The 25121-nt window shown below is 39.7% G+C and overlaps 1 protein-coding gene and 1 non-coding gene across 2 annotated transcripts; one reads left to right on the top strand and one right to left on the bottom strand.

Moving 5' to 3' along the window:
* Nucleotides 1–10954: 10954 nt before the first annotated feature.
* On the top strand, nucleotides 10955–11554 carry LOC147792433 (uncharacterized). The gene has a single exon (XM_087124485.1). The coding sequence runs from the start codon at nucleotides 10955–10957 to the stop codon at nucleotides 11552–11554; it is 600 nt and encodes a 199-aa protein (XP_086980611.1).
* A 10271-nt stretch (nucleotides 11555–21825) lies between these two features.
* Nucleotides 21826–21898, bottom strand: TRNAR-ACG (transfer RNA arginine (anticodon ACG)). Its single transcript has one exon. It is a non-coding gene; the product is annotated as a tRNA-Arg (tRNA).
* Nucleotides 21899–25121: the final 3223 nt, after the last annotated feature.

The following is a 25121-nucleotide window of genomic DNA, read 5'->3' as shown; positions in this document are numbered from 1 at the left end:
TTCTTCTCAAATCTGACCATTGTTGTTTTTTTGTTTTTTTTTTTTTAATTTAATTAATTAATTAATTAATTAATTATTATTATTATGTTAACTATTTTTTTTTTTGTTTATAATTTTTGTTTATTTCTTTATTTCTTTATTTATTTTTGGGGCTATTACAATTTTGTAACATCACAGTTTCATCTTTACTTAAATCACAGAGGAAGTGGAAACGATCATTAATGTGTTTGCTTCGACCGTGCAAGACTGAGTTTCTGGTCGGCTTAATAGTGGAACATGGATAGTGGAAATATCGCATTCGTCAAGATCAATCATATCAAATGCCTTCATCGTGCATTCCTTACAAGAACTCAACAAAGCCTCATCGTTTCCAGTAAATATGAGGTCCTCTACACAAACACATACAAGTAAGAAAGTACCTTGTAATGACTTCTTGAAAAACAAAGTATGCTCATAAGGACACTTTTCAAAACGGTTGTACCACGCACGTGGTGGCGTTGAAGGAATTCTACGGCAACCTACGACTGTGCTTGTTGCGGCAGAGCGGTAGCGAACTGTGGTGGCAAAATTTATCAATGGCAAGAGACGATACAATGCTTTCTTCGCAATCCGACAAGGAGAAGCCATTGATGGAATCAATTCCTTTCCTTGGTTCATCTTCAATACTGGAAATTTTCAAATGGGGACCTGTTCGGTGCTGAAGGAAAAGCTTTTCAACGAGTAACTTCTGGATCTTTTCATACGCTTCTACTACAACCACTCTGTTGACTGACACCTTTGCATGAGCCAACTCTCTGTCCAGAATTTACTTTTTCTCATTCATCTCCTGAATTTTGCGTGGATAATCTCTCACAGCATCCATTGGACTACGGAGTCATCAGTACATATATTTTTTTTTATTTATTCTCCAACAATTTTTAAATTGTTTTTTTAACCATTTGAAATATATGAAAACATGCTAAAAGACATTTCAATAAAATCATTCTTGAGATACTCCTTTCACTAAAATCGTTAATGGCTTGCTACCTGATACACACAACGTGTAACCTTTACAAAAAAAAATATTTTTCAACGATCACCTCATCTAGAACTCTAAATGTACCTCACAATCCTAGGGTGTTCGATGTACTTGAACATTCTGACCTAAGTGAACTTGTAAACCGTTATAGTTGTGGCACCCTATGTTACAATCGCACAACAACGCACACACTTGATCAATATGAACTAAAAAAAATAGTAGAGAGAACAATACGAGGAATATTGGCTAAAGGATTTTACATTGATGCATTTAAATATGTAAACAAGAGATAATACAGAGAATGGAAAAAAAGTACATCTTCAAAGCACTGTCCAAGGGGTATATATATGTTTTCCGTCTATACATATGTTTAATATATATAAGCATCTACTATATATAAATATCTACTGAATATATCTTTACCAGCTTTTTACTATAAATAGAAATTAGGCTCGATATCCCAACAATTCTTACACAGAGTGATCAGTAAACAAAGAATTTCATTCTCAAACTATCAGCATCTTCATTGCACCATAACCATTGAGGCTTTACACAACCTAAATGTTCAAACATCAACACATTTTGTCAACATATTTGTTGGATTCTTTGCACCCTTTATCTTTTCCAAACACATCACCATCTTCCACTAACCTGCGGGTGAAATGGTATTGCGTTCTGTGTTTTGTCTTGGAATGATAAATTGGGTTCTTCACCAATTAAATGACACTCTGACTATCTATATAAAAAATCTTCTCGTGCTGCTTCTTGCCCAATTTTTCTTGATAGTTTCTCATCCATGTAATCTCCTTTCCAGCTTCAGTTATTGCAAAGTACTCAGCCTAAGTAGATGAAAGAGCAACACATTTCTGAAGCCTAGACATCTCATCATCCATAGCTTGCTCCAACTTGGTTGTATGTAGGGCCTCATCAAAGGGCTCTGGTTCCCCTAAATTAGTAAGCAACAAATAGTGTCATGAAGATACATACCTATCTAGTACTTTGGTAGTTATGGATGATCCTCTCAACACTTGCTCAGGTGTCACTTGCTCCACCTCTGATAGTTAAGGTACATCATTCCATTTATAGTTCCTACCTATCTCGTACTTAGATGTCACTTGCTCCACCTCTGATAGTTAAGGAACATACCTAATTGAATCTTTCCACAACTCAACCTCAACTCCCACTTGCTTCGTTGTCCCAGAATCTTTGTTCTTTTTGTTCTTATACAGATATTTTCATCAAAAGTCATATAACAGTGTCTCGGGACTTTTCTGTTCTTGTCACAAAACATGTACTCGAACATGTTAGACCCATAGCCTATGAAGTAGCACTTCACAACCTCAACGTCAAGATTGTCACTCTTCTCTTGACAAACACGAACATCTACAGTATAGCCAAAAGTTCTCAAGTAAGAGTACTTGAGTTCTTTTCCTGTCCATACTTCTTCTATAAACTTGAACTCCAAGGGTACTGACGGCCCTCTATTAATGAAGTAGATTGTTGTATTTCTATTAATAGACCCCGAATGTCTTAGGCAATTCATAATGAATCTTCATAGTCTTTGTTTGCTCATTTAAACTATCTTGCTTTACTGGGAACTTGTTGGAAAAGAATATTGAATGAGATAGCAAAATATATAATAGGATCAAAGCTGCAAAGCTTTATTATTGTTTACTCAATCATTGCATATAGAGTTACAATGTTTTAACATTTAGCAAGATACGACAAGTACAAAATCTAAAAAACATCATAACACCATAGTACACATGTTTTAAAGTCATACAACACATAGTACAAAATCTAAAAAACATCATAACACCATAGTTGTCAAGGTACACTCAGTCCACTCACAATCCTGAGGTTCTGACATAAGAAGTTCTAATCTCATCTTGCATTGTATTGTCAAGGTACACTCAGTCTAATAGCCACTCACAATCTTAGTGTGTTTGGTAATCACCTAAAGCACAAAAATCATAGGTGAGCTTAATCAGGAGATAAGCTCTATAAATCACTTGGTTGGTTCTGGCAGGGCTTAAAAACCTGCGACCTTCGGCTCATAGACCAACACTCTAACCAACTGAGCTACAGAACCTTGGATGTTGTAAATAAATTAATATTTGAATGAAAATAATATAATTATAAGCGTATAAATAATAAGTACAATAAGAGATCGTTACTCAAGTGTTTTATACAAATCCTTTGAATTGCACTTTAAAATTTCGTCCCGAATCGAGTTTTAGGGGGATGTATGTGTAACACCCAATTAAAAAAAAAAAAAAAGAAGAATTTGAAGATGTGATAGAAGGAAAAAGAATAAGAAATTGAAGGGAAGAATTATATATATATCTGCTTGCCTTGTCTTTTTCTTAGATTTCGGAACGCTCTAAATAAGAGTATGCATTCGATTCTTCTAATAAGCGAGAACGGAAATGCATTGTTTGGGTGGTCCACAAATAGAGGGCAACCCCGAGCAATTGTTTTATAATGTCACATACCGACTCCGCTGGGATCACCAGCGCCTTATCCATTGGGCCACGGAGTCATTAATACATACATATTTTTTTTATTCATTCTCCAACAATTTAAATTTTTTTTTTAACCATTTGGAATATAATTTTTCAAAATATATATTCAAATTGAATTATAAATTAATAAGAAAAAATTATGAATTAATAGTTCAAAAATTTTCTAATACCATTAAATTGACGTCAATCATGACACATAATAAAATTTAAAAATATATCAATTTAAAAAAAAAAATATTTGAATCTAGTTACATGTATTATGAGACCCTTCACGAAAATAATTAAAATAAAATCATAAGAGTTTATGCTTAATTTTGATGATATCATACCATTATGAGAATATATGGAGCGTCAATGTCCAGAACAAGTGGTACTAAAGCCATGCTCCTAACTTTGCAATGTTAGTAGGCTCCTGGTCATGGGAGCTTACATCTTATTTTTTCTAGGAAAAGTGAGAGAATTTGTTGAATATAAAGTGTATTGACCCAACTTTAAGCATACGTAGTGTTTGGAGACGTCACTTAACACGTAAAAGTTTATAATTTAAAAGACATGAAAATATGCTTAAAGACATTTCAATAAAATCATTATCGGGATACTCCTTTCAGTAAAGTCGTTAGTGACTTGCTATCTGATACACACAACGTGTAACCTTTACCACAAAAATAATTTTTAGCAATCACCTCATGTGACTGTTAGTGGCTCGTTATCTAATATACGTCGCGTATAACCCCTACCACATTTACTACATTAAATACTAAAAATATGCACACATCCAACCCCAAAAACATATATTTTTCTGGTCTAATATCTATGAAAAAAAAACAAGAAACAACAAACGTTCATATAATAGTATACACATCCAATTGTATTTCAGAAAAACAAAACGGCATAATTTTAATCGGAAAGTCTCTTACTTGAAGACTTTGCTAAAACAATCTCGATGTACGGGTCCTATCCCATTTTCCTAAAAGTGTTATGCTTAATTGGTTGGCACCGTCCTACCTCCAACTTTGATATTTAAGTTACTATATTGAAACCAAAATCAAGAATGAAATAAAATAACAAGTCTGATGAAGAAAAGAATAAAATGTAATATTTGAAATAACAACTTCACGCCATTAATTTTCCTAACTTAATTAGAAACATCAACTATGCATGCTTATGAATTTAATGCATAGATTCAAAAATAAGTTCATAGATTAATATAAATAGTTTGGAACATCAAATTCAACAAAGTTTTAAACATAAATAAAATTTGAGAAAAACACAACTATAAATAGAAATTCAATTCAACCTATCATCTAGTAATTTAAAACACAAAACATTTCATGAGGGCAATTGCCCTATTGTGGGTGTTCTAACTTTCATAGCTTTTCCAGCGTTCACCGGTCATCGTTTTATAGGAGCTTTATTACCTAAAAAATTTAGGACACGCTTGGCTTGGCTTGGCTTCAATATTTTATGAAATACTTAATATGTCACTCCATTGTTGGGGTCAGATATGCAATAACATGCAAGACATGAGTGAGACCTATCTTTTGTAAACATTACATAACCTTATGCTATTTTCATATCCGAGCAGGGTTAGATGTATGGTACTTCTCCACACACGGCTCACGTACGTGCACATGGGCTCACAAAGAAGGCGCATATACGTACTCTTTGGGCCTAACTTTGTCGGACACAACGTATTACATGTCACTGGATGCCACATAAAAGAAAAGTCCGCATGATATCATGACGAACATAAATATCGAATTCTTTTTACTCTCGTGGAAACCACTTTTGCACATGGAGGAATCAAACTTCTTGTACCACTGTCTTGGTGCTTGTTTCAATCCACACAAGCTCTTATTGAACTTACACACCATGTGTTTCTTGCTTGGAACTGTAAACGCTTGAAGTTGCTACATATAAATCTCCTTATCTAGACTTACATGTAAAAATGTTATTTTTACATCCATTTGCTCAATGGGTAAATTCTCCCATGCAACCATACTCAACCAAATTTGGATAAATAATTAACTTCAAAACAGGAAAAAAGATTTCATTATAATCAATGTTTTTCTTTTGTGAATATTCTTTAACTACTAATCGAACCTTAAACCCTTTTAACATCTAGTTAGGCCTTGATTTTTAACACCCACGTATTATTCCTTTCAAGTGAGCTTATCTCATCATTCATCGCTTGCTCTCACCTTGTTGAATTCTCTATTTATAGGGCCTCATCAAAGGACTCTAGTTCTCGTTGATCAGTCAACAACATATAGTGGAATGAAGATGAATATCTACTTGGTTCTCTGATAGTTCTAGATAATCTCCTCAGTACCTACTCAGGTGTCATTTACTCCACCTCTAGTTCTTCAGCAACAGGTAGTCACGTAACATTTTTTTTCTTTATCCTTGTACAAGATATTGTTAGATACTTTCATCAAAAGTTACATTACAACATCTCAATATTTTTCTAGTCCTGTCATATGAAAATGTGTACCTAAACATGTCAGAATAAAAGTTTACATCAAGCTTGTCTCTCTTCTCTAAATCAAAGTGAACGTATGCAATGCAACCAAAATTTCTCAAGTGAGAGTACTTGAGTTCTTTTTCTGCATACATCTTTTGGTAACTTGAACTCCAAAGGTACTGATGACCCTCTATTGATCAAATAGTCTGTTGTATTCACAACATCAGTCAGAATGTCTTCGTAGTTAAAATGAATCCTCATGCTCTTGAGGCCTTTTACGAAAGCCAAAAGTAAAGTCGTGCGAGCTTATGCTCAAGGTGGACAATATCATACTATTGTTGAGGTTTGTGGTTTCTAACATTGTATCAGAGTCATGCTCTTAACTTAACATGCCAATAGAATCTTAAGTATCGAACAAAGAAGTTGTGAGCTTCGAAGGTGTAATCCAAAGACTCAAGAGAAGGAGTTGAACCTACCTCGATTAAGATGAGGCTGTCCGAGAGATATAAAGAATGAGGCCTCAAGTGTGACTTTATTGTGTACTTTGTTCAAGGGGAGGATTGTTGAGAATTATTAAGATTGGTCCAATATTGGCTAGTTAAGAGAAAGATCATGAGTTCATGAATAAATAACACTATCTCCATTGGTAGCATACCAAAAGTATGCATGCCAAAAGAATATTACTTATGAGCCGACAATGTGCTAGAAGAGGATCAATTTTTTAGCTAGTAGCACATAGCTCTTAATGTATCAGCATACTTTTACTAACCTAACCTATCAACTTCACTGGGGATTGAACCCAAAGTCTTGGGTTTTATAGACCAACGCCTTATCCATTAGGCCACAGAGTCATCAATACATATATACTTTTTTACGGTCAACTCAAGTTTACTACCAATTGTGGTTCCCACCTTGTTTCGTTCCGTCTTTCATTGAATGTACCTTTTAAATAAACGAATGCTCAAACGATCACTCTTTTGCTTTTGTGATATAAAGTCATACAACATCCAAAAAAAAATGCGTGATATAAAGTCATACAACACCATAGTACAAAATCCAAAAAACATCATAACAAAACACATGTTGCTGATCTGGAGGGAGATACAAGGTAATGACAATAACAACCCAAAAAAAAAACAAAAAGAATTTACACCCCAGGTCGACACTTCTTTATGACAGTACAACTCTCTAGTACCTCCTCACTGCCACCAATACTTCAAAAAAAAAAAAATAAATAAATAAATAAAGGGGCTCTAAGAAATACAGGCCCAGGTTAGGAATTTTCCCTTATCCCACCTGTATTCTACTTATGTAGTCTCTCATCCAGTCTTACGGTTGGTTTATACTACCCATAGCAGTGGTTTCTCATATAATTGACTTACATAGTCCCTCAAGACCAATATAAGGATTGATAGGCTAGCAACGTCGACGACATTTTGCAGATCTAAGCTTTTCCTATATGAATAGAGTCCTAAAATGTTGATATATTCACCTAGGAACACCTCTACACACGATCTGAGAAGAAGTTTGGTCGAAATCTCAATTCGAAGGCGGGGATCCGAGAATCGTCTAAGAATAGTAAGCAAACTTCCGACGCTCTTAGCTCGTCTGGTAGTTAAGCAAAAATTACGAAACAAATGTCATGACTTAGCCCGGAACACGATCTAGAACCATGCCGAAGAAATCATATGGATTCAAACTTCAAATCAAAAGATATGAAAATAAAAAAAATGGCTCTGTGTTACATATTGAAGGAGAGAGAAGAAGGAGAAGAAAAAGAAAATCAGCAGTCACCTGTAGGTCGGCGAGTGTGGCCCAGCAGGTGTCGGACAAGCGTTGATCTTCGTTTTGAGCAACGCAGCTCTAGTGAAACGACGACACGTGTTGCCTGCAAACCTCAAGCCAAACCGCAAACCCGAGCGAAGCTGAGCCGAACCAGACCGGCCGACCTGCGACTGCGCAGAAGCAGCCACACATGCGGCCTGCGACTGGTGCACTTCCTTGTGCGTGGTCAGTGCATAGCCAACGTAAGAGGGTGCGTGAGATGCCCGTTTTGGCCCATTCACCCTCTATTTGCATGATTTTTGTCCCGATCCCAATTCTAATACTATTTTTATGTGAAGAGAGATCTAATTGACAATAATCAGTATTTTTAGACCCCTCACGGCATAGAAACACTAGCAAAAGGGCATGCGTCAACCAGGTAAGTCACCGCCCAATGTTTAGGATGAAATACTTATAGGATTCGCTTGGACTACATGCATGTTAGTTATTGGCCTTCGGTGGTAGCCTCCTATGAGTAATTGTTATGAGTTGATGATGTGTAATATTATGGAAAGTTTTGGGTGAATTATCTGAACGTGCGATCATGCTTTAAATTTCCGCTGTACGTATGTATGTGTTTAATTCATGTTGGAATTGTGGATTTCGCGTTCTTGGTGATTGATGGATGACTTCGCCCCATTGAGCGCGAACTTCGCGTTCCGAGTGCTAGATGGAGGCCATCGGCCCGTTGAGCTTGCGTGCCTAATTTGCATGAATTATATATTATGATGTTAGACGACGATTGCATGCACACTCTGTTATTTTCTATGGCCCATTACTACCATAAGCCTAGGGATTTGCGGTTAGGAGCGACAAGTCACACTAGCTAGACCTAACCTTCCCCTAAGAACGTAGTGGATTATCACGACGATGAGGTACCTTAAGAGTGTTCATAGATTGCTAGTGTGTGAACGATACAACCCATTAGCTGCATGGAAATGGGTTGGGTCGCGCCCCCCATACGGGGACTATATGGGCTTAGGAGGTACTCAGCACACCCCTAGGCTAGATACCATGTAGTTTCATATAGCCATGTAGAAGTAGCGCCTCAAAGAGAGATACCGGCCATATCAACTCGGTGCAAGAAACCTTTAGGTATCAAATGAAAGGACGATGAATCGGTAAAGCCTAAGGAGCAAGCCCCAAGGGAGTAAGATTAGAATCAGATGTCCCAGAACCAAATTAGGAGACAATGGGAACTTGTTAAGTTAGGATGCGATAAGAGCCTACAAGTAGGTGGCTTACTAAGTATAATTTTTATACTCATCCTTGCTATGTTTTCCTTTTTCAGGAGCACGAGGTGTCAGTCCAGTCTTTATTTTGTATTTGTATTATTTCGTAATTTGTTTCCTAACTGTTAATTGTTTTTGTTTGTCGTTCGAAATTTTATTGAAAGTAAATGATTTTTCAATATTGCATACTTAAATTTCTTTTTACATTCATGTGTCGTTGTTAATCACGGTCCGTAGTAAAATATTGGGTCGTGACAGATTTGGTATCAGATGCCAGGTTATGGGTTCTTTAGACATTTAGGATAGAGAGGTATCCTCTGTGATCACACTCGTCAAACACATGCCGCTCACGACCAGATGTTCACACGTGATGGAAACATAGAGACAAAAGTTATTTATAGAGTACAGCATGACCTTCTATGGCGTTATTATCGCACATTACCTAGAAGATGTGCTATGAATGAATTGTAACCGGCCTTTTTTCTGTTGTGGTAGATAATGGCACCAAAGAGACGCAAACCTTATGTTGGGCCCAGACCTAGAAGGGTAAGAAGAGAGGAAGTTCAGGACACCCTGATTCCAACACCTGAAGTAAGACAACCTGAATTTCAAGAGGAGGTTGGAGATATGCCCCAAAGTAGCGAGGGGACCGTACCACAGCCATCAAGAATAAAAAGGCGCTAAAAGAAGGCCAAGGCCTGAAGATTTCTCGATACACCCCCTATCGCTCCCTTCTTTGAGGAGGTCTCATTGGTTCCAACCGCTAGTACAAAAGTCCCACTCAACCAGCCGTTAGCCATGCCCACAGAAGAGATATTTCAGATGTTCATGATGACCTCGATGGAAAATCAGGCTCTGATGAACCAAATGATGCAGATAATGATGGCTAATCAGTCAGTAGGGCAAGGGGCCAAAGATTTAGGGACTACGACTGTGGAGTCCCGCTACCTAAAAGATTTCTAGAGGCATAAACCGTCTTCCTTTGACGGAGGCAAGGTGGATCCCATTGCTGCAGAGAATTGGCTAGAGGCCATAGAAACGGCCTTCCATTTTATGAACTGCCCATTAAAGTATCAAGTCCATTGTGGGACGTATATGTTGAAATGAGAGGCGTACTTCTGGTGGAAGGGCAGCCAGAGGACCATTATACCATAAGGGGAGTTTATTACCTGATGCCAGTTTAAAGATGTCTGTCTTCGCAAATATTACTCAATCACTGTCAGAGTAAAAATGTAGGCAATATTCCTCAAACTGAAACAGGGAGACAGGTCAGTGGAGGAATATGACTTAGAGTTCAATAGACTGACAAGGTTTTCTCTAGCCTATGTTAGTACTGATGAGTTGAAGGCCGAACGATTTATTGCAGGCCTGAGGGAGGATCTGAAATGTAACAGCCTAGGCATCCTTCGATTATGCAAAAGCCCTTCAGTTGCGACCCTCATCGACGCGCCCTGCACCGATAAGCTACAATTGGGAACAACACAATCATCCCACACTACAGCCCAGGGAAAGGGGACAGACCATAGCCACCCGAGAACTGGTAGACTGCCTCGTGGGCGCACTGTGAAACGAAGAAGAGCCCCGGTGTAGAACATGACCCTTTGTCCTAACTGTCGACATCCTCACATGGGGGAGTGCAGGGCTGGAACAGACGCCAGATACAGATGTGGCCAAGTAAGGCACTTTGTAGTGGATTGCCCTCATAGGAATGATCAGCGTATCAACCAACTTGCGGTACAGTATCAGAGGGGCCTGGGTGCTCAACATCAGTAGGGGCGAGCTGTAACCTCATGCAACGACAGCCAGGCAAGCTGACCAGCCTGACACAATTGTCATAGGTACGCTATTCGTATTTCGCCGTCTTGCTTTAATATTGTTTGATTTGGGTTCAATGCATTCATTTGTATCCGAGGAGTTTGTAGAACTAGAAAACCCAGAGAAAGAACCTTTAGAGATCACCCTATTAGTGTCCACCTCTGCTCACGAGCTGTTGTCAGCTACCCATCGGATAAAGGGAGGTTGTATAACAATATCAAGACGTGTCATTGACGATACACTGATAGTGTTAAGCATGCAAGACTTCGATGTCATCTTTGGTATGGATTGGCTAGGCGAGAATCACGCTCTGATAGATTGCGAGACTCAAATAGTGACTCTCAAGCTTCCGTCAGGGGACAACTTTACCTATAAGGGAGCCACTTCCAAAATAACCCCGAGCGTCGTAATAGCACTGAGGGTTAGGAAGATGATTCGTAGTGGTGCTACTGCATTTTTAGTCAGCGTGATCTTAGACAATAGTAACAAACAGATAGCCTCGTCGGTACACATCATTAGGGAGTTCGTAGATGTTTTTCTAGAGGATCTGCCAAGTTTGTCCCCAGCTAGAGAAGTCGATTTTGGGATCGATTTAGAACCAAGAACCGCACTGATCTCCAAGGCACCTTACAGGATGGCACCTGCAGAACTCAGGAAATTGAAGGAACGGTTATAGGAGCTGTTGGATAAGGGTTTCATTCGACCTAGTGTATCACCCTAGACAGCCCCTATTCTATTTGTCAAGAAGAGGGACAGGTCCCTGCACCTGTGTATTGATTACAGGGAGCTAAACAAGGTCACCATAAAGAATAAGTACCACCTCCCAAGAATTGACGACCTATTTGATTAGCTACAGGGAGCAATAGTTTTCTCCAAAATTGACTTAAGGTCGAGGTATCATCATTTAAGGACCAGAGAAGTGGATATATCCAAGATAGCCTTCAGAAGTTGTTATGGACATTACAAGTTTCTTGTTATGTCCTTTGGCCTTACCAATGCACCAACGGTTTTCATGAAACTAATGAACAGGGTGTTTAAAGAATTCTTAGTCACTTTTGTCATAGTGCTCATCGATGAAATTCAGGTATACTCTAAGTCAGAGGCATATCACGAAGAACACCTAAGAAAAATCCTGACAATACTGAGAGTCTAGCAGCTGTATGTCATGTTCTCCAAGTGTGAGTTTTGGTTGTCTGAAGTAGCATTTCTGGGTCACATGGTGTCAAGCAAGAGGATTACAGTTGATCCAGCTAAGATAGAAGCAGTGATGAGGTGGCCAAAGCCGACCACAGTCATGGAGCTAGCTGATATTACAGAAGGTTTGTCCATGATTTCTCCAAAATATCCTCAGTGCTAACTCAGCTAACTAAGAAGGGCAAGCCCTTTGCTTGGACTCCAGCTTATGAACAGAGTTTCCAAGAACTCAAGGAGAGGTTGGTGACTGCACCAGTTCTTACAGTTCCAGATGGGTTTGGGAATCTCGTGGTGTACAGTGATGCATTAGGGAAAGGTTTAGGGTGTGGGCTCATGCAGAAGGGTATGGTGATAGCGTATGCTTCTAGACAACTGAAGGAATATGAATGAAACTACCCTATGAATGACCTCGAGTTAGCAGTGGTAGTGTTTGCTCTGAAAACGTGACGGTATTACCTGTATGGGGAAAAAGTACAAGTCTCCACTGATCATAAGAGCCCCAAGTACTTGTTCATGTAGAAGGAGCTCAATATGAGACAAAGGCAATGGTTGGAACTGGTAAAGGATTATGACATAGAGATCCTATACCATCTAGGCAAAGTCAACGTTGTACCTAGTGTATTGAGCAGTAACGCTGCGCATACTTCTGTGACGATCACCAAATAAGAAAGACTACAAGATGAGATAAAGAGGGCTGGGATAGATGTGGTGGTTAAAGGTGGTACTGTTTAGATGACACAGTTGACCATACAGTCCACCCTACGAAATCAAACTATTGATGCTCAGAGGTCTGATGGACACCTCAATAAAGTGTGAAGTCTGACTGAGATAAAGAGACCAGCAGGGTATTCTATCTCCTCAGACGGGGGGCCTACTGTGACAAAACTGCCTGTGCGTTCCCAGAGATGAGAGAATCTTAAAAGATATTATAACCGAAGCCCACGATACATCTTATACGTTCCACTCTAGAAGTATGAAGATGTATCAGGATTTGAAAAGATACTATTGATGGCCCGAAATGAAGAGGGACATAGCAAATTACGTAAGCCGTTGCTTGACCTACCAGCAGGTGAAGGCCCCGAAGCAGCGCCCAACAGGATTGCTACAGCCCCTGAACGTTCCTTAGTGAAAATGGGACGTAGTCTGTATGGATTTCGTCTCGGGTTTGCCAAAGACAAAGTATGGTTTCAACGTCATCTGGGTAGTTGTAGACAGACTGACCAAGATGGCCCACTTCATTCCAAGCAAGTCCACATATCGAGTGGATCGATGGGCTAAGTTATATATCAAAGAGATAGTACGCCTGCACGGGGTACCAATGTCCATCGTATTAGACCAGAACACCAGGTTCACCTCTCAGTTTTGGAAAAGTCTCTAGAAAGCATTAGGAACTCAGTTGAGGTTCAATATAGCATTTCATCCTCAAATGGATGGATAGACCGAAAGGCTGAATCAGATCTTAAAGGATATGTTGCTCGTCTGCTCCTTAGATTTCTCTGGGTGCTGGGACGAACATTTGCCTTTGATTAAGTTTGCCTACAATAACAGTTATCAAGCGACCATTCAGATGGCCCCCTTTGAGGACCTGTATGGCCGTAGGTGTCAAACACCAGTGTTTTGGGAAGAGGTAGGCACGCAGCAACTACTAGTATGGCCGTAGGTGTCAAACACCAGTGTTTTGGGAAGAGGTAGGCACGCAGCAACTACTAGGACAAGAGTTGGTTCAGATCACCATGTTGACTTGAAAGCGTCGACGGAGAAAAACCGGCCGAAGGAAAACTTCTTCGAAAAAATAACGGAGAGTAAAAGGAGAGAGAGAGATATTTGCTGAAGACAGATGATTATTTCTCATTAGTTGAATTCTCTAAATAAAAAATGTAGTCCTAAAGATAGAAAGTAGTGGGCACAAACTTGCGCCCAAAGTTCGCCAAAATGGCCAGAAATAATTACGCTCTTCCATTAAATGGGGAGCGTAAATTCAGATTTTTCAAAAGTAAAAAATAACTAACGAAATCTAAGGAAACCATAGCTTTTCCACCGCGCTCTACTCCAAATCCAGGATATAAAGATGGTTTGTCGTGCGCCGAACTTGCGTGAGCAACCGTCGTTGATCATCGCAGATTTTGAGTAGCCCGCGCTCGATGGAAATGAAGCATCCGGCCTTATCGAGTTGACCCAGGCTCACAAGGTTAGCCTTGAGCCTCGGGATGAAGTAGACGCCGGTCAACTTGTAGTGCTCGCCTCCCTTGCTGATGAACAGGATGGTGCCGTGCCCTTCGATCTCGACAACGGAGCCATCGCCAAATTTCACTATCCCGCAAATCCTCGAGTTGAGCTCGAAGAACGCAGATCTAGCCCCAGTCATATGGTTTGTTGCCCCTGTGTTGAGGACCCATCACCGGTGCTCATGCTGCTCGTCCCTCTCACCGATCTGAGCGAACACTCGCTCCTCCTTCAGTTGAATTGGCTCCCAGCTGGTGCCTTCGCTATGCCCAGCAGGAGCTATTCCTCGAGTTCGACGCTCACCAGAGGAGCAGTTACGCCGTCGTCGATTACCTCCACCTCCATAGATTTGAAATCGAAATTGGGGACGTCGGATTAGACCAATGCACTTTCCATGAAGAGAGCTGGCTCGTCTTCCTCGAATTTTGAGCCACATGGGCCTTCTCGGCCTTCTCCTTGTTCCTGAGCTTGCTCCAGCAATTCTTGCTCAGGTGACCTCTCTTCCCACAGTTCAAGCACTGGATCGGCCTGCCTGCCATTGGTTGACTCCTTTTAATCCCTCCCCATCTTTCCCGTGCGTGCGCCCACGAGATTTCCATGGCTTCTTACCGCCTTTGCGGCTGGAGGGCTCGTTGCTCTCGCCGATGTTGTCATGGAGTTTTAAGCGTGCAAACCATTCCTTCTCAGCGAAGGAGTAGACGACCCTCCTTGTCGACAGGTTACCTCTTCCACTGTTAGGTCATTCACGTCAAGCAATGTCTCGATTGAAATCACGACTTGTTCGAGGTGATCGGGAGGACAACTGCAGCATCTTCTTCACGATTTCTGTCTCGCTGATGCTGCCATCGAGAGTGGTGATGCTGTTGGCGAACCCCGTGATCCATTCTTGCTCAGGTGACCTCTCTTCCCACAGCTGGAGCACTGGATCAGCCCGCCATTGGTCAACTCCTTCTTTTGATCCCCATCTTTCTCGCGTGTGCGCCCGAGAGATTTCTATGGCTTCTTACCGCCTTTGCGGCTGGAGGACCCGTTGCTCTCGCCGGTGTTGTCGCGGAGCTTTAGGCGTGCAAGCCATTCCTCCTCAGTGAAGGAGTAGACGAGCGAGCCTCATGATCCGCATTAAAAAATCATCAACGAGTTCGCCATCCTTAAAGTAGATCTCTGAGAGCTCCTTCCGCAGCTGCTCGATGTTGGATTCCCGCACTCGCTGTACACCAACCCGACGGGAGATTCCTCTCAGGCCGAGCGTAATATGGGGGCATAAACCGTAATATGGCGGCAAACGCCAGCCGATCCTCTCGGTACTCGATTGTTTCTCCTTCCTCTGGCTCGACAGCGTGCCATAACCCTTGGCGCCTGTAGGTTGACGCGCATCAACAAGGCCCACTCGTTGTAGTTGGACCTTGTCAGCATCGGCTACTAAACGGTGGTAGTCATCGTCCCCCTGATCACTCACTCAACGACAACTCGACGCCCATCATCACGACGTCGGCCTTTTTGTGACGGTGATGGAGAGATGCCGACACACGACTACGGCGTGGAGGAGTGAGTGAGCCTACCCGAGATGGACCTCATGATGTGTGTATTTTCGCACTTTGCATTTTCTTCTACTCGAGAACCTGAGACCTGTGTATTGTTAGGTCGATGCTCTAACCACTTGAGCTATTCAACTTGACCATTGATAAAGTTGGCTCCTCCGCAATGATATACCACTGATGGCTTCAACCAGGCTCTGATAGCACTTGTTGACTTCTATCAATTGAGAGAAAAACGTCGACGGAGAAAAACCGGCCGAAGGAAAAATTCTTCGAAAAAATAACAGAGAGTATAAGGAGATAGAGAGATATTTGCTGAAAACCGATGATTATTTCTCATTAGTTGAATTCTTTAAATAACAAATTTAATCCTAAAGATAGAAAGTAGTGGACACAAACTTGGGCCCAAAGTAGGCCAAAATGGCCGGCAAAAATTACGCTCTTCCATTAAACGGGGAGCTTAAATTCAGATTTTTCAAAAGTAAAAATCAACTAACAAAATCTAAGGAAACCATAGCTTTTATCTAACCCACCAATGCAGCGGTGTAGAAAATCAAGCAGAGGATACTCACCGCATAGAGCCGACAGAAAAGTTATGCAGATTTGCATAGAAGGGACCTTGAATTTGAGGTGGGTGACCACGTGTTCCTAAAGGTAGCCCCTATGAGGGGGGTGTTGAGGTTCGAAAAGAAAGGATAATTAAGCCCAAGGTTCATAGGCCCCTTCGAGATTCTAGAGAGAATTAGGGCTGTTGCTTAAAGAATTCTCCTGCCACCGAACCTTAGTGCCATACAAAATGTGTTCAACGTGTCCATGCTGCAAAAATACACTCTAGACCCTACCCATGTGATTGAGCACGAGACGCTTCCTCTTTGGGAAGATCTATCTTACGAGGAGAAGCCTAGCAAAATTTTGGCTCGAGACACTAGACGATTGCGCAACAAAGTAATTCCCTTGGTAAAGGTCTCATGGGATAACCACCGTGAGGAAGAGGCAACCTGGAAACGAGAAGAGGACGTGAGGAGAGCTTATCCCGAACTCTTCCAAGAGATATCCACTTTCGGGGACAAAAGTTCCTAAGCAGGGTAGTCTTTGTAACGCCAAAAAAAATTTTTTTTTGCTAAGTCAACCGAGGGCAAAAATCTCATTTTGCCCCTCCAGCCATAATAGGGATTCAAGGAAAACCCCATCAAACCTCCTGCAAAAGAAAAAAGAAGGTAGAGCGAAAATTGAGAGGAAACAGAAAAGAGTCGCTATGAAGTTTCTTCGGATCATTGCCGGAATCCACCTTCAGACGAGACCTGTACAAGGACTGATAGGCTAGCGAGGTCGATGCTCCGTCAAGATCCAAGAACATTTCGCAAGGTAAGGTTCTTAACGATGTTTTACAGATATGAGCTTTTCCTATATGAATCGAGTCCTAAAATGTTGATATATTCACCTAGGAACAATTCTACACACGATCTGTGAAGAAGTTTGGCCGAAATCTCGATCCAAAGGCGGAGATCCGAGGATCATCTAAGAACGGTAAGCGAAATTCTGACGCTGTTAACTCATTTGGTAGTTAAGCAAAAATTACCAAAAAAATACTAGGACATAGCCCGTAACACGATCTAGAACCTTGCAGAAGAAACCATATGGATCCGAACTCTGAATCAAAAGATATGAAAATAAAAAAAATGGCTCTATGTTACTGATTGCAGGAGAGAAAGAAGGAGAAGAAAAAAAAACTGGCAGTCACGTGTTGGCCGGCGAGCAAAGAAGTGCGGCTCGGCAGGTGCTGGACACACATCAATCGTCGGCTGGAGCAATGCAGCTCCAGTGAAACGATGAAGCGTGTCGCCTACAAACCTAGAGTCAAACTACAAACCCGAGCCAAGCCAAGCCGAACTGGACCGCTCGACCTGCGACTTTGCCACGCGTGTGGCCTGCAACTAGCGCACTTCCTCACGCGTGGTTGGCGAATAGCCGATGCGTGATGGCACGTGAGACGCTCGTTTTGGCCCGTTTGCCCTCTATTTGCCTGATTTTTTTCCCGATCCCAGTTCTAATACTATTTTTATGTCGATAGGGACCTAATTGAATAAACTCAGTATTTTTGGACACCTCACGGGCATAGAAACGCTAGCGAAAGGGCACGCGTCAACCAAGTAAGTCATCACTCGGTGTTTAAGAAGAAATACTTCGCTTGGACTGCATTCATGCTAGCTATTTGTAATAGGTGGTAGCCTCCTATGACTGATTGTTATGAGTTGATGGCTTGCGATCATGCTTTAAATTTCTGCTATACGTATGCATGTGTTTAATTCATGTTGGAATTGTGTATTCCGCATTCCGGGTACTTGATGGATTACTTCATCCCATTGAGCGCGAACTTCGTGTTTCGGGTGCTTGATTGAGCCACTGTCCCGTTGAGCTTACATGTCTAATTTGCATGAATTATATATTATGATGTTAGACAACGGTTGCATGCACACTCTATTATTTTCTATGGCCCATTACTATGATAAGCCTAGGGATTTGCAGTTAGGAGCCACAAGTCACTCTAGCTAGACTTAACCTTCTCCTAGGAACTTAGCGAATTACCACGGCGATGAGGTACCTCAGGAGTGTTCATAGATTGTTAGTGTGTGAACGGTATCTATAGCTTCGGGTGAGGACCAGGGGTTCCTGATCAGATCTAACTGCTCCTAGCCATTTCGCATGGGAAATGTGTCCTCACATCGTACAACCCATTAGCTGCAGGGGAACGGGTTGAGTCGCGCTGCCCATATGGGGACTATATGGGCTTAGGAGGTACTCAGCACACCCCTAGGCTAGATACCATGTAGTCTCACATAGCCATGCAAAGGTAGCGCCTCATAGAGAGATACTGACATACCAGCTCGGGGTAAGGAACCTTTAGGTATCAAATGAAAGAACGATGAACCGATAAAGCCGAAGGAGCAAGCCCAAAGGGCTAAGTCCCAAGGGACTAAGATTAGAACCAAATGTTCTAGAACCAAATGTCTTAGAACCAAATTAGGAGACCATGGGAACCTGTTAAGTTAGGATGCGATGAGAGCATAGAAGTAGGTGGCTTACTGAGTATAATTTTTATACTCATCCTTGCTATGTTGTCCTTTTTCAGAAGCGCGAGGCGTCGGTCAAGGGCGGGAATGGGTTGTCCCGAGGCGTCAGTCCAGTCTTTATTTTAGGATTTGCATTCTTTCGTAATTTGTTTCTAACTTGTTAATTGTTTTTGTTTGTCATTCGAAATTTTATTGAAAGTAAATGATTTTTCTCTATTGCATACTTCAATTATTTTTTGCATTCATGTGTCGTTGTTGTCACGGTCCGTAGTAAAATATTGGGTCATGACACAATTTAAGTCCTAATCATGTAATAGTTGCCTAAAGTCTGTATGATTACTTATTGAAATAAAGTGTGTCCTTCCAACCTTGCTTTTTCGTTGGTTGGAAGCTTGAAATTTCCTAAAAACTCATTGGTAGGTTCTAGTACAAGTGAAAGTTAGTATTGACATCAACGAAAAACAGTTGAAAAGAGGCCAATTGAGTAAAAAACTAACCTTCAAACGCCTACATGTGCGTTGGAAGGACTCCCACCCGCATGGCAACGCACATGTAGCCACGTGTCTAAGGAGGGGAGTATGCATGCTTTCAGCTTTCCATGTGGTGCAAAATTTGATTGGTTCGGGTCAACCATTTCAGGTTGGCTATTATCATCACGTTGCATGCCGCATTTTGGACTATACAGTCATCCTCTCTTCATGCCTAACACATGTCTCGCTCTATGAATGTCGAGTTCCTCCACTATGTGGCCGACACGTGTAACACCCAATTAAAAAAAAAAAAAAAGAAGAATTTGGAGATGTGATAGAAGGAAAAAGAATAAGAAATTAAAGGGAAGAATTTTATATATGTGCTTGCCTTGTCTTTTTTCTTACTTAAATGAGGATCTTTGACACCTTCATTGTCCACAAGCCCTTTCACTTAAATTAGGTAAGGAAGAGACTAGAGGTAACTCAGCCATATCCATACCGGAGTAGGGAAGAATTTTATATATGTGCTTGCCTTGTCTTTTTCTTACTTAAATGAGGATCTTTGGCACCTTGATTGTTCGAAAGCCCTCTCACTTAAATTAGGTGAGGAAGAGACTTGAGGTAACTCAGCCATATCCATACTCGAGTACGCTCCTTCGTTTTCCTACAATCCTCCAAACATTAGTTCTCCCATATACCTATATTAGGTGGATCATGATGCAAAAACTGATGCCCGAAATTGGAATCTTTCTGGCCCCTCTTTCGAAATACGCTACTCCATGAGCCCCGTAAGGAAAGTCATTATCATATGCAGCCCACAGCTCGCCCCAAACCCTACCCAGGCCAAAAAAAAAAAAAAAAAAAAAAAAAAAAGAATTTGAAGATGTGATAAAAGGAAAAAGAATAAGAAATTGAAGGGAAGAATTTTATATATGTGCTTGCCTTGTTAGGTGCAGAAGAGACTAGAGGTAACTCCATAAGCCCCGTAAGGAAAGTCGTTATCATATGTAGCCCAACACTCCATAAGCCCCGTAAGGAAAGTCGTTATCATATGTAGCCCAACACAGCTTCGCCCCGAACCCTACCTAGCTTTAATCTCTGGCATTCTACTTTAGCTCACCTCCAACAACACTTCGTCCTAGCATAAGGGCAAATCCCATTCCCCCAGCCGTTATAATAATAGATAGAGCCTAGTTTGAGTTACATGTCAACTTCTACTAGGGAACGAACCCAGAATCTCTTGTTTCATTGACCAACGCCTTATCCATTGGGCCACGGAGGCAACAATACATACATATATATATATATATATATATATATATATTTTATTCTACACCATTTAAAAAAAAGTCATAATTTTTTATAGATGTTTTATGAAGCGCTATTTGGTAGCTCTTAATGTGTGTGTGAGCCTAGTATGAGTTTGCTTGAACCGAGAATCTCTAGTTTCATAGGACAACTCTTAATGTGTGAGTGTGTGTGAGCCCTGGTTTCATAGGGAAATCTTAATGTGTGTGAGCCTAGTATGAGTCTGCTCGAACCCAGAGTCAGAGTCTCTGACTCTGGTTTCATAGGGCAACTCTTAATGTGTGTGTGAGCCTAGTATGAGTCTGCTCAAACTCTTTTTTTTTATTCTCGATCAATTAAAAAAAAAAAAAATAACCATTGGGAATATAATTTTTCAAAATATACATTCAAAGTCTCTGGATGAGGATCGAACCCAAAATCAATCAGGCTCTAACCAACTGAGCTACAGAAGTCAGTCACCTAAAGCACCATAATCTATATATTCAAGCGAGCTTAATCAGGAGATAACATCATAAATCACTAGGTTGGTTCTGGCGGGGCTTGAACCCCGCGGACCTTCGGCTCATAAGACCAACGCTCTAACCAACTGAGCTAGTAAATAAGTTAATATTTGAATGAAAATAATATAATTATAAGCGTATAAATAATAAGTACAATAAGAGATCGTTACTCAAGTGTTTTCTACCAATCAATTGAATTGAACTTCAAAATTTAGTCCAGAATCGAGTTTTAGGGAGAGGTATGTGTAACACCCAATTATAAAAAAAAAAGAAAAGAAGAATTTTAATATGTGATAGAAAGAAAAAGAATAAGAAATTGAAGGGAAGAATTTGATATATATGCTTGCCTTGTCTTTTTCTTAGATTTCGAAACGCTCTAAATAAGAGTATGCACTTAATTCTTCTAGTAAGAATTATTAAATTGGAAATGCATTGTTTGGGTGGTCCACAAATAGAGGGCATCTCACCTCGCGAGCATATGTAACTTATGTCAAAGAATATGTCCAAAAGCCCTCTCAAATCTCTGGTTTCATAGACTATCACCTGGATTGTAAATCTTAATTAAATGTTTGAATATAAATAGTTAGATGTTTTATGATCGATATTTGGTAGCTCTAAATGTATGAGCCAAGTTTGGGCCACATAACGACTCCGCTGGGGATCGAACCCAGAGTCTCTAGTTTCGTAGACCAGCGCCTTATCCATTGGGCCAAGGAGTCATTAATACATACATATTTTTTTATTCATTCTCCAACAATTTTAAATTTTTTTTTTAACCATTTGGAATATAATTTTTCAAAATATATATTCAAATTCAATTATAAATTAATAAAAAAAAATTATGAATTAATAGTTCAAAAATTTTCTAATACCATTAAATTGACGTCAATCATGACACATAATAAAATTTAAAAATATATCAATTTAAAAAAAAAAATACTTGAATCTAGTTACATGTATTATGAGGCTCTTCACGAAAATAATTAAAATAAAATCATAAGAGTTTATGCTTAATTTTGATGATATCATACCATTATGAGAATATATGGAGCTTCAATGTCCAGAACAAGTGGTACTAGAGCCATGCCCGTAACTTTGCAATGTTAGTAGGCTCCTGGTCATGGGAGCTTACATCTTATTTTTTCTAGGAAAAGTGAGAGAATTTGTTGAATATAAAGTATACTGACCCAACTTTAAGCATACGTAGTGTTTGGAGACGTCACTTAACACCTAAAAGTTTATAATTTAAAAGACATGAAAATATGCTAAAAGACATTTCAATAAAATCATTATCGGGATACTCCTTTCAGTAAAGTCGTTAGTGGCTTGCTATCTGATACACACAACGTGTAACCTTTACCACAAAAATAATTTTTAGCAATCACCTCATGTGACTGTTAGTGGCTAGTTATCTAATATACGTCGCGTATAACCCCTACCACATTTACTACATTAAATACTAAAAATATGCACACATCCAACCCCAAAAACATATATTTTCAGGTCTAATATCTATGAAAAAAAAACAAGAAACAACAAACGATCATATAATAGTAAATTGTATTTCAGAAAAACAAAACGGCATAATTTTAATCGGAAAGTCTCTTACTTGAAGACTTTGCTAAAACAATCTCGATGTACGGGTCCTATCCCATTTTCCTAAAAGTGTTATGCTTAGTTGGTTGGCACGTCCTACCTCCAACTTTGATATTTAAGTTACTATATTGAAACCAAAATCAAGATTGAAATAAAATAACAAGTCTTATGAAGAAAAGAATAAAATGTAATATTTGAAATAACAACTTCACGCCACTAATTTTCCTAACTTAATTAGAAGCATCAACTATGCATGCTTATGAATTTAATGCATAGATTCAAAAATAAGGTCATAGATTGATATAAATAGTTTGGAACATCAAATTCAACAAAGTTTTAAACATAAATAAAATTGGAGAAAAACACAACTATAAATAGAAATTCAATTCAACCTATCATCGAGTAATTTAAAACACAAAACATTTCATTGTGGGTGTTCTAACTTTCATAGCTTTTCCAGCGTTCACTGGTCATCGTTTTATAGGAGCTTTATTACCTAAAAAATTTAGGACGCACTTGGCTTGGCTTGGCTTCAATATTTTATGAAATACTTAATATGTCACTCCATTGTTGGGGTCAGATATGCAATAACATGCAAGACATGAGTGAGACCTATCGTTTGTAAACATTACATAACCTTATGCTATTTTCATATCCGAGCAGGGATAGATGTATGGTACTTCTCCATACACGGCCCACGTACGTGCACATGGGCTCACCAAGAAGGCGCATATACGTACTCTTTGGGCCTAACTTTGTCGGACACAACGTATTACATGTCACTGGACACCACATAAAAGAAAAGCCCGCATGATATCATGACGAACATAAATATCGGATTCTTTTTACTCTTGTGGAAACCACTTTTGCACATGGAGGAATCAAACTTCTTGTACCACTGTCTTGGTGCTTGTTTCAATCCACACAAGCTCTTATTGAACTTACACACCATGTGTTTCTTGCTTGGAACTGTAAACACTTGAAGTTGCTACATATAAATCTCCTTATCTAGACTTACATGTAAAAATGTTATTTTTACATCCATTTGCTCAATGGGTAAATTCTCCCATGCAACCATACTCAACCAAATTTGGATAAATAATTAACTTCAAAACACGAAAAAAGATTTCATTATAATCAATGTTTTTCTTTTGTGAATATTCTTTAACTACTAATCGAACCTTAAACCCTTTTAACATCTAGTTGGGCCTTGATTTTTAACACCCACGTATTATTCCTTTCAAGTGAGCTTATCTCATCATCCATCGCTTGCTCTCACCTCGTTGAATTCTCTATTTATAGGGCCTCATCAAAGGACTCTAGTTCTCGTTGATCAGTCAACAACATATAGTGGAATGAAGATGAATATCTATTTGTTTCTCTGATAGTTCTAGATAATCTCCTCAGTACATACTCAAGTGTCATTTATTCCACCGCTAGTTCTTCAACAACAGTTTCAGGAATTTCTATAGTTTCTATTATAACATAACTGGGTGATTTTTTCTGCAACTTAAGCTCAAATGAAACTTCCTTTGTAGTCTAGTAACATTTTTCTTTCTTTGTCCTTGTACAAGATATTGTTAGATACTTTCATCCAAAGTTACATTACAATATCTCAAGATTTTTCTGGTCTTGTCATCTGAAAATGTGTACCTAAGCATGTCAGAATAAAAGTTTATATCAAGCAATGTGTACCTAAGCATGTCAGAACAAAAATTTACATCAAGCTTGTCTCTCTTCTCTAAATCAAAGTGAACATATGCAATGCAACCAAAACTTCTCAAGTGAGAGTACTTAGAGTTCTCTTTCTGTCCATACGTCTTTTGGCAACTTGAACTCCAAAGGTACTGATGACCTTCTATTGATCAAATAGTTTGTTGTATTCACAGCATCGGTTAGAATGTCCTCGTAGTTCAAAATGAATCCTCATGCTCTTGAGGCCTTTTACAAAAGCCAAAAGCAAAGTCGTGCGAGCTTATGCTCAAGGTGGACAATATCATACCATTGTTGAGGTTCGTGGTTTCTAACATGGTATCAGAGTCATGCTCTTAACTTAGCATGCCAATAGAATCTTTAAGTATCAAACAAATAAGTTGTGAGCTTCAAAGGTGTAATCAAAGGTGATTCAAGTGTCGAATCGAAGGCTCCAGAGAAGGAGTTGAACCTCGATTAAGGTGAGGCTGTCCGAGAGATATAAAGAAGGAGGCCTCAAGTGTGACTTTATGGTGTGCTTTGTTCAAAGGGAGGATTGTTGAGAATTATTAAGATTAGTCCAATATTGGCTAGTTATGAGAAAGATCATGAGTTCATAAGCAAGAAAAACTATCTCCATTGATAGCATTGTGG

Source organism: Cucurbita pepo, chromosome 6 (genome assembly GCF_057944985.1).
Source record: "Cucurbita pepo subsp. pepo isolate OVF chromosome 6, ASM5794498v1, whole genome shotgun sequence".
Lineage (NCBI taxonomy): Eukaryota > Viridiplantae > Streptophyta > Magnoliopsida > Cucurbitales > Cucurbitaceae > Cucurbita > Cucurbita pepo.
The sequence above is the reverse complement of the archived record's forward strand: the minus strand, read 5'-3'. Positions and strand labels throughout refer to the sequence as shown.

What these genes read in the sequence shown, in the direction of transcription:
- LOC147792433 (XM_087124485.1), top strand. Translation starts at nt 10,955, where the DNA reads ATGCATTCATTTGTATCCGAGGAGTTTGTAGAACTAGAAAACCCAGAG.